Raw genomic sequence first — 11,185 nt, forward strand, 5'->3', positions numbered from 1 at the left:
AGTTTCTGAAGTCCTGTTTCTGAAGCTTTTCTTCTGACACACAACATCGTATTTGGTATTTAGTAAGGGGTCTTGGTGAAAAATATGGATAGAAACAAAGCATTATTAATCACACATCCGTTGGTAACAAATTAACTGTTCATAAATTAAGGCAGGGGGCTGTGTCGGATCGACGTTGAACTCTATTACCCTGGCAACAATCACAGTGCATTGGGCTGGTGTTTGCGTAAACTGTCACCATTTTGGGGCGTTAACAGCTGGACCTGAGGAACACCCAATAAATGTACTTTCACTTCCTGCTTCCAGTCACATGATGTGGGTACAAATTCTGGGATTGGATTGGGAGCTGAGGCTGCCAGTGACATTGTTTTGATGGCTGTTTAAATTTATTGTGTAAAATAATATGTATCCTCTCCTTTCTTTATGGGGCATTTCCAGGAGCGCAGTACTGACTTCAGTGCAACATACAACACTGCAGAGCAAGCAGATAGCTAGCTAGCGCAACAGGACAGCTACCACCAATGAATGTGCTATAGAACTACCACACAAATACATTTGGTTGAGAATATATGACTTACTGTATAGGAGCAAGAGGTGATACAGCACTCCTTCACACGTCATATACTTACATCCCTATACTTCACAACTTTATACAACTGTAGTCATCTTCCTATTGATGAATCCTATGACTACTACAGAAATGCATCCCTTTCCGGTCACGACCCTTGAGCAACAAATAAGTCCTCTCTTTTCCTCTGCAGTTTGCCTAAGTAACACACAGACAGAAGTTGTGCCATACTGAGACGTTATGTTAATAAATAACTTTTTGTGGACAAGGGTAGACATTTTGCCTGTTGTTTTTTTTTAACAAAGTTGAGTCAAGTTAAGAAGCAAATTTTGGAACTTAACAGTCCTTCTCCTCTTCAACATAAATAGATAATCTCAAGAGCAAAAACGTTGAATTGAAACCACATGGTTTGCTTCCATGCAGTCATCTGGAAGTGGCTTAAACAACAAGTCTGAAACTTCCTGAATCCTCGGAGAGAGTAAGAAGAATGAAAACTTCTAGTTGAGAGAGGAAGTTCTCGCCACGGTTGCAAACCCGCCACTTCAAAAGCCGTCACACACTGCGTCAGAGAGGGAAAGTGGAAATGCAAGAGACCTTTGCAGTGCAGGTCTACTAACTGTACCAGCCAACACAAAATGGGTATTTGAACCAAAAACCAAGATACTTCCTCAAAATCCATCACACCAAAGTACCAGAGTGAACTGTCCATTGTCCATTTCCCTGATCTTAAAAGCTTATCAAAGTCTTTCCCCAAATGTCTTCCTCCTCTCCCCATTAACTTATGCCTGTGGCCCTCAGTTTCGAGGCCCTTAGCTTCAATGGCCCCCTACGTGCTACGGTAGGTCTTAATGATGTCTTTGATTTGTCTCCTGCAGATGGGGCAGCAGGCGTTGGACATCTTCTTAAGTTTGACGCCACAGGTGTAGCAGAGACACATGTGACCGCAGGCGTAGATGACCGTGTCCACGTGATTCTCGTAGCAGATGGAACACTCATCGCCAGTCGGCCACCCGGGCCCTCTCCCGCTGCCTGATGGGAAGGTGGGCGACTTGGGGAGGCTGACGGGCGAGCTGGGGGTCGTTCCTGTTAGGGGGGAGGTAGCGATGGAGGGAGGGAAGGAGGGAGAGGTGTTAGGGGTGTCAGTAGTCAATAGACTAATGAAAGAACATTCTGCATGTACACTACCGTTCAAAAGTTTTAGAACACCTACTCATTCAATGGTCTTTCTTCATTTTTACTATTTTCTACATTGCAGTAAAATGAAGACCTCAAAACTATGAAATAACACATATGGAATCATGTAGTACCCCAAAAATTGTTAAACAAATCAAAATATATTTGATATTTGAGATTCTTCAAATAGCCACCCATTGCCTTGGTGACAGCTTTGCACACTCTTGGCATTCTCTCAACCAGCTTCACCTGAAATGCTTTTCCAACAGTCTTGAAGGAGTTCCCACATATGCTGAGCACTTTTTGCTGCTTTTCCTTCTCTCTGCGGTCCGACTCATCCCAAACCATCTCAATTTGGTTGAGGTCGGGTGATTGTGGAGGTCAGGTCATCTGATGCAGCACTCCATTACTCTCCTTCTTGGTAAAATAGCCCTTACACAGCATGGAGGTGTGTTGGGTCATTGTCCTGTTGAAAAACAAACTATAGTCCCACTAAGCCTGGGGCGGTAGGTAGCCTAGTGGTTAGAGCATTGGGCCAGTTAACCGAAAGGTTGCTGGATAAAATCCCTGAGCTGACAAGGTAAGAATCTGTCGTTCTGCCCCTGAACATGGCAGTTAACCCATTGTTCCTAAGCCATCATTGTAAATAAGAATTTGTTCTTAACTGACTTGCCTAGTTAAATAAAGGTAAAAAAAAATATGATGGAGTATTGCTGTGGTAGCCATGCTGGTTGTTTGCTTTAATACTAAATAAATCACAGACAGTGTCACCAGCAAAGCACCCCCACACTATAAGACCACCTCCTCCATGCTTTACGGTGGGAAATACACATATGGAGATCATCCGTTCACCCACACCACGTCTCACAAAAACACGGCGGTTGGAACCAAATATCTTACATTTGGACTCCAGACCAAAGGAGACATTTCCACCGATATAATGTCCATTGCTTGTGTTTCTTGGCCCAAGCAAGTCTCTTGTTCTTATTGGTGTCCTTTAGTAGTAGTTTCGTTGCAGCAATTCGACCACAAAGGCCTGATTCATACAATCTCCTCTGAACAGTTGATGTTGAGATGTGTCTGTTACTTGAAGTGTGTGAAGCATTTACTTGTCTGCAATTTCTGAGGCTGGTAACTCTAATGAACGTATCCTCTGCAGCAAAGGTAGCTCTGGGTCTTCCATTCCTGTGACAGTCCTCATGAGAGCCAGTTTCATCATAGCGCTTGATGGTTTTTGCGACTGCCATTGAAGAAACTATGTCCAAAGTTCTTGAAATGTTCCGTATTGACTGACCTTCATGTCTTAAAGTAATGATGGACTGTGGTTTCTCTTTGCTTATTTTAGTTGTTCTTGCCATAATATGGACTTGGTCTTTTACCAAATAGGGCTATGTTCTGTATACCACCCCTACCTTGTCACAACACAACTGATTGGCTCAAACACATTAAGAAGGAAAGACATTCCACAAATTCACTTTGAAGAATGCACACCTGTTAATTGTAATGCATTCCAGGTGACTACTGTCACATCTGCTCCCACTCTTCCCTTCCCCTGGCGCTTGAGGGTGCCAGATTACCCTGCATCACACGCTCCTGCCATCCATCACTCACACCTGCCCTCCCTCGTCACTCGCATCAGCGTTATTGGACTCACCTGGACTCACTTATCTCCTGTTTATTTCCTCCCCTAAATTTGTCAGTTCCCTAGCTCTGTTCCCTGCTGCTGCATTGTATTGTTTTTGTCTTTGTATTTGTTTCTGACGCTGTTCCTGTCTCGTCTATGTCAGTTGTTTATTAAATGTTTACTCCCCGTACCTGCTTCGTCTCTCCAGCGTCCTTCCGCGTGACAGAATGCAGCAGCCAACAAACAAAGCATCGGGGAGTACTGGCGTTCTGGTTGGAATGGTGGCAGCGGTTCTGGGTCGCCACCGATGGAACCGGGGATGCCTAGCCAGCTCGTCGGGCTTCCACGCCCTAGCTGGCTCGAGAGGTTTCCTTTCCCCGGTTGGCTCGGATGGCACCCATCCCACGTTGGGCCTCAGCCGGATCGTCAGTTTTTGTTCGCCCAGCCGGTCCAGTAGTTTTTTTTTGTTTGTCTTGTGTTTTGTTGGTGACGTCGGGGTGGATTCCGCCGCTGATGGAAACGGGGTGCCTAAGCCAGCCCGTCGGGCTTTCACTCCCTGGCTGGCTCGAGAGGTTTTCCTGGCTCGTCGGCTTCCCATCCCACGTCACACTCCACGGGATCATCGGGCTTCCCTTCCCCTTCTGCTGCAGGATCGACAGGCGTCTTGCCTCAGCCGGATGGTCAGGCTCTTATGCCTCGGCCGGCTCGCCAGGCTCTCACGCTCCTGCCGGTTTGCTGGGCTTTCACGCCCCAACTGGCTTGCCCAGCGCCCATGTCTCGGCCGGTTCGCCCAGGTGGGACGCCAGGTGGCATCCCAAGAGGGAGGGGTACTGTCACATCTACTCCCACTCTTCCCTCCCCTGGCGCTTGAGGCCGCCAGATTACCCTGCATCACACGCTCCTGCCATCCATCACTCACACCTGCCCTCCCTCGTCACTCGCATCAGCGTTATTGGACTCACCTGGACTCACTTATCTCTTGTTTATTTCCTCCCCTATATTTGTCAGTTCCCTAGCTCTGTTCCCTGCTGCTGCATTGTATTGTTTTTGTCTTTGTATTTCTTTCTGACGCTGTTCCTGTCTCGTCTATGTCAGTTGTTTATTAAATGTTTACTCCCCGTACCAGCTTCCTCTCTCCAGCGTCATTCCGCGTGACAACTACCTCATGAAGCTGATTGAGAGAATGCCAAGAGTGTGCCAAGAGTGTGCAAAGTTGTCACCAAGGCAAATGGTGGCTATTTGAAGAATCTCAAAAATAAAATATTTTTTGATTTGTTTAACACTTTTTTGGTTACTACATGATTCCATATGTGTTATTTCATAGTTTCGATATCTTCACTATTATTTTTGAAAAAGGAAGAAAAACCCTTGAATGAGTAGGTGTTCTAAAACGTTTGACCGGTAGTGTATGAACTGATGTAATGGATCTAATCTACAGTGTTGATCAATAAATTCCTTACAATAAATACAGTACAAACCCATTTTACCACTGTTGTTCTACTATGAAGGCAGCCTCACATTACGTAACTACAACAGTAGACGAGACATTGTGTCCTCTCGCTGCACAGCACAAGAAGCAATGTACCGAACAGACTCCCCACCCAGGTACATCTGCTACCTAGTGTCCCTCTCTCCTCTCTTAACCCCCTGCAGTGGGTTTGATAGTTTGATTAATAGAGTGGCTCTGAAAGGTACAGACCTCCCGCAGAGCCACCACAGTAGGCCCCGGAGCAGGGGCCTCCCAGGCCTCCGTTAAGGACAGGGTCAGAGCTTCCACTACCCAGGGCCAGGGCTAGGGCGCTGGGGGTGTAGTGGGAGGAGGAGGGAGAGCTGGGGATGGAGGGAGCCCGCGCTGGCTGGTCCCCGAGATGTGTGGAACCTGGAGCCAGAGAACAGACAGAGAGAAAAGAGATGGTTATGAAAGCATATAGAGTTAAAATATAGCCACCTCAAATATAGCCACCTCAACTATAGCCACCTCAAATATAGCCACTTCAACTACTGTATAGGCACCTCAAATATAGGCACCTCAAATATAGCCACCTCAAATATAGCCACATCAAATATAGCCACCTCAACTATAGGCACCTCAACTATAGCCACCTCAACTATAGCCACCTCAACTATAGCCACCTCAACTATAGGCACCTCAACTATAGCCACCTCAAATATAGCCACCTCAACTATAGCCACATCAAATATAGCCACCTCAACTATAGGCATCTCAACTATAGCCACCTCAAATATAGGCACCTCAACTATAGGCACCTCAAATATAGCCACCTCAACTATAGCCACCTCAAATATAGGCACCTCAACTATAGGCACCTCAAATATAGCCACCTCAACTATAGGCACCTCAACTATAGGCACCTCAACTATAGGCACCTCAACTATAGCCACCTCAAATATAGCCACCTCAACTATAGCCACATCAAATTTAGCCACCTCAACTATAGGCACCTCAACTATAGCCACCTCAAATATAGGCACCTCAACTATAGGCACCTCAAATATAGCCACCTCAACTATAGGCACCTCAACTATAGGCACCTCAACTATAGGCATCTCTAGTACTGTAAGTGGACTATCCAGTAGGTTCTACATTGAAGAATGATCCTATATCATAAAGAACCGAGAAAAAGAAAGAGTATCATTACTATTTTGATGTATTTATTTTATTTATATTAATTAAAAAAAAATCTCTGGTAATATTTATTATATATATATATATATATATATCTCTATATCATATTTATTTCATTTCTCTAATCACCATTACAATACTTTTTTTTTTTACTGTTATTGTTGGTGTCATTTTCTCAACTGGTTTTAGCAACAGCGGCCTTGTTCATTAATGCTAATAAAGCTTATCTGAATCTGAAAGAAGAGTTGGTATGTTATGAAGACATAGGCCTACAAAGATCAGAGATTTTCTCTAAGTGTGCTATACAGTTACTATACAGTACATTGGTAGGCAGATGAATGATTGCTATTACTAGTCTGTTCAACCTCTCTTTAGTATCGTCTGAGATTCCTAAAGATTGGAAAGCGGCCGTGGTCATTCCCCTCTTCAAAGGGGGAGACACTCTAGACCCAAACTGTTACAGACCTATATCCATCCTGCACTGCCTTTCTAAAGTCTTCAAAAGCCAAGTGAACAAACAGATCATCGACCATCTTGAATCCCACTGCACCTAAGCCACGCTCAAGGTCCTAAACGATATCATAACTACCATCGATAAAAAACAGTACTGTGCAGCCGTCTTCATCGACCTGGCCAAGGCTTTCGACTCTGTCAATCACTGTATACTTATCGGCAGACTCAACAGCTTTGGTTTCTCTAATGACTGCCTCGCCTCAAATCGGAGGGCCTGTTGTCCGGGAACCTCTGGCAGTCTCTATGGGGGTGCCACAGGGTTCAATTCCTGGGCCAACGCTTTTCTCTGTATATATCAATGATGTCGCTCTTGCTGCGGGTGATTCTTTGATCCACCTCTACGCAGACGACACCATTCTTTGGATACTCTGTTAACAAACCTCCAAACGAGCTTCAATGCCATACAACACTCCATCCGTGGCCTCCAACTGCTCTGAAATGCTAGTAAAACTAAATGCATGCTCTTCACCCGCCCGCCCGCTTAGCATCACTACTCTAGACGGTTCTGACTTAGAATATGTGGACAACTATAAATACCTAGGTGTCTGGCTAGACTGTAAACTCTCCTTCCAGACTCACATTAAGCATCTCCCATCCAAAGTTAAATCTAGAATCGGCTTCCTATTTTGCAACAAAGCCTCCTTCACTCATGCTGCCAAAAATACCCTCGTAAAACTGACTATCCTGCCGATCCTTGACTTCGGCGATGTCATTTACAAAATAGCCTCCAAAACTCTACTCAGAAAACTGGATGTAGTCTATCACGGTGCCATCCATTTCATCACCAAAGCCCAATATACTACCCACCATTGCGACCTGTATGCTCTCGTTGGCTGGTCCTCGCTACATTTTCGTCGCCAAACCTACTGGCTCCAGGTCATCTATAAGTCTTTGCTAGGTAAAGCTCTGCCTTATCTCAGCTCACTGGTAATCCATAGCAACACCCACCCGTAGCACACACTCCAGCAGGTATATTTCGCTGGTCATCCCCAAAGCCAACACCTCCTTTGGCCGCCTTTCCTTCCAGTTCTCTGCTGCCAATGACTGGAACGAATTGCAAAAATCACTGAAGTTGGAGACTTATATCTCCCTCACTAACTTCAAGCATCGGCTGTCAGAGCAGCTTACTGATCGCTGCAGCTGTACACAGCCCATCTGTAAATAGCCCATCTGTAAATAATCATCTACCTACCTCATCCCCATATATATATATTTTTTCTGCTCTTTTGCACACCAGTATTTATACCAGTATTTATACTTGCACATCCTCATCTGCACATCTATCACCCCAGTGTTAATTGCTAAATTGTAATTACTTTGCCACTATGGCCTATTTATTGCCTTACCTCCTTACTTAATTTGCACACACTGTATACAGATTTTATATTGTGTTATTGACTGTACTTTGTTTATCCCATGTGTAACTCTGTGTTGTTGTTTTTGTTGCACTGCTTTGCTTTATCTTGTCCAGGTCACAATTGTAAATACGAACTTGTTCTCAACTGGCCTACCTGGTTAAATAAAGGTGAAATAAAATAAAATAAAAAATGATCTTATGATCCTATTGAAGTGAATGGCTTTTCAATAACTTTTGGAGATTTCTAGCATGAAGTTCAGGGAGATATGTGGGGGTTTGTCACGTTCCACTCTTTTTTTTACATCCCCTGTTTCTGTGGTGAAGGCAGGGAAACAAATGGAAATTCCGAGTCCATGTTTAAGAAGCACATATATGGATGCCAGTGATGCCTAAGGTGAGGGGTCATGTTTCAGAGACCCCAGCCCCAGTGTGATTAACATGACATATTGGGTTCCAAAGTCACGGACATGGACACATTACGAAAAGTCGGAATCCGACCCTGGCTACGTCAGACATACAGTACATGCCTGTACATCGATGAAAGAGGATACGTCAGAAAAATATGTTTGAAGTATCTGAGGACGAAGTGGTTCCTTAGCGTTGGTTTGACGGTTGGTTAGTTAAATGGTTGATAGTGATTGAGTAGTAATAATTTATATAGACTGAGCAAGATTGAGTGTCACTGTTGATTTTATAAAGGGGATCACCTAATCAAAAGTGATACTACACCAAAAACAAATGTCATTTTTTTCCTAGACTGTATTTATGGAAGTAGACATATTGTACGCATCCAGACATTGTTAGTCCAGCGTTGACCCGCAGTAGTTGTAATATGAGGCCAATTGTTTTATTTTTGGTTTAAGTAGGCACTAACAGAATGACTATTTCATGTTTAGTAAATTACTATGGAAATTGTCTGTCTTGTTGAGTGTATGTGTCATAATTAAAAAATTAAAAATATTAAAAGCTTTGCTAATTCGCTAGGAACAATGGAAATTGTTCACCCTAAAGCCACAACATCCAAAAATAGGGACCTCATCAGCAACAACAGCGACAAACAAGCCACAATGAACTACAATGAACCCTTGAACATTTCAATAACATGTTATTTTAAGACACGAGGGATGAGAGGAGGAATAGTTCATCAAAGCCTATGGGGATTATGGTAACTGGGAGGGAGCTCCATGGTCTTTCTCAGGGCAGTATGTCTGTTTTTCTGGATGGCATGACAGAAGAATGTGAAATATGAGTCGTCTGGTGTGTGGCCCATGGTCCATCATTAAGACTGCCATCAGCTGACAACATGGCGACCGGCCACCGTTTCTGGCATCTCTCTGGGAGCGATTGATCTACGGCCAGATCCAAAATGGCTGCCCAGTTGCGGTCTTTCTATGCTCACGAACACTGGAGAGGCTGTCGACTAGGCCAGTGGCTGCCAAACTTTTTCGCTTACTGTACCACCAACTCATTTTATCAGTCGGCCTATGGTCTCATGAGTCTTCTCAAGTACCCCCTGTGGATAGGCCAAGTACCCCCAGGGGTCCTAGTACCCCTGGTTGGGAACCACTGGACTAGGTGGCCATTTTGGTTCTGCGACAATGCTAACATAATGCATTAGGACCCATGTTGGCTGTAATAGTGATCTCTGTTACCTGATGACTGACTGACATGGTGCATTACGTCATGTGGTAGGCTGTACTGTACAGGTCTTGTGGAGTCTTTGAAGTTTTCTAAATGGGGCTGTATGTGCTGGTATAGTTGGAGAGGATGGTTAAGACCTGGGCTGTTTGTTTGTGTAGAGGGTTGCTCTGGTGCCCCTAGGCTCTTGGTGCCTCAGTGTGTGTGTATGTCTAAGTGTGTGTGTGTGTGTGTGTGTGTGTGTGTGTGTGTGTGTGTGTGTGTGTGTGTGTGTGTGTGTGTGTGTGTGTGTGTTTGTGCGGTGTGTTTTTAGATGGTCATTTGTAGAATGTCTATGTATAACGCACACTCCCATAGCTATCCTTAGTTCGTATGTACACACCCTTATCCTCCTTATAAACTACCAGTACAACTACTATTCAGAGTCCCCCTACGATCACATTACTACTACGCTGACAGGTCCCCCTATGGACTCTAACCCAGAGGTGTGGTGGTGGTGCCGAGCCTCTCTCTGTCCTCCATCTCTCCCATTTTAATCCCCTATCTGGCTTGTCCTCAGCAGATGACCTAGGATCAGTGGAGCCCAGCCCTGATCCTCCTGTTCACTCCCAGATTCATTTAGAGAGGGACTGTGGACAGCTGTGGCAGCTCACTCCCCCTGCCTCCCAAAGGGCACCCTATTCCCTATGTGGTGCACTACTTCTGACTGCACTACTTTTGATCAGAGCTCGATGGGCCCTAGTAAAAAGTAGTGCACTATATAGGGAATAGGGTGCCATTTGGGACACAGAGGTTTATTAAGAAGAGTATGTTTGTCCAGATCCTCTAAAGCAGTCTGCTATGGGAGGATTCTGAGGAATGTGGGCTATGTGACACTGAGACTGGGACTGGCCTACTTTGACTCAACAACACTGGGTCACACACTGTCACAGCACCTCGATGGGGTTGTGGCTTCAAAATGGCCGCTTGGCCCTACAGTCATGGTTGTGACTGAGGATGACCTTTGTGGTCATATAGTGACCTTAGGTCTTTACATCTTAGAAGAGGAGTGTGGGATTTCCTTCTAGGGATGTGTTTAGTGGTAGACATGAATAGGAGGAGGGGAAGATGGGAGGAGGAAAAGAGGAGAGTGGGGTTGTAAAGTGGTTGCTTATCTTTCTACATCCATTGAGCTTTCTGAAACACGATATCCAAAGAAACTTTAAGAGCTTTGAAAGGTTTGTCGCCTGTATATGGGTGGTCTTTAAGTTTGTTGTCAGCACCATTTTCTACATTTAGGCTCTCAATGGTCATTTGTCAAATCTATATATAGGATAGTATATACTGCATATATAGTTAAAGCTGCAATATGTAACTTTTTGGTCAACCTGACCAAATTCACATAGAAGTGTGATTTATAGATCTGTCATTCTGATTGAAAACAAGTCTAAGAAGTGGTAGATGTGCGATATTTCTATGCTTCCTGTGCTTTGTTTCATTTTTTGCGTCTATTACTCACACCAGTTTCAATCAGCTGAAAACACAATATTTTTGGATTTGGAAACAATATTTTACAGCGGTTTAAATAGTACAATGATTCTGTTATATCTGGAGTATTTCTCCTGTCTTACCCGGTGTCCTGTGTGAATTTAACTATGCTCTCTCTAATTCTCTCTTTCTTTCTCT

The 11,185-nt window shown here is 44.4% G+C and overlaps 1 protein-coding gene across 1 annotated transcript in view; it reads right to left on the reverse strand.

Moving 5' to 3' along the window:
* Window positions 1-730: 730 nt before the first annotated feature.
* Window positions 731-11,185, reverse strand: part of LOC106564692 (E3 ubiquitin-protein ligase NEURL1) — a 58,676-nt gene continuing 48,221 nt past the window's right edge. Inside the window, exons 5-6 of the mRNA XM_014130945.2 lie at window positions 5,065-5,244; window positions 731-1,651 (exon numbers count right to left, since the gene is read on the reverse strand). Coding sequence (XP_013986420.1) covers window positions 1,395-1,651; window positions 5,065-5,244 — 437 coding nt within the window. The 3' untranslated portion in view covers window positions 731-1,394. The remainder of the gene's footprint in view (window positions 1,652-5,064; window positions 5,245-11,185) is intronic.

This window comes from Salmo salar, chromosome ssa12 (assembly GCF_905237065.1).
Source record: "Salmo salar chromosome ssa12, Ssal_v3.1, whole genome shotgun sequence".
NCBI lineage: Eukaryota > Metazoa > Chordata > Actinopteri > Salmoniformes > Salmonidae > Salmo > Salmo salar.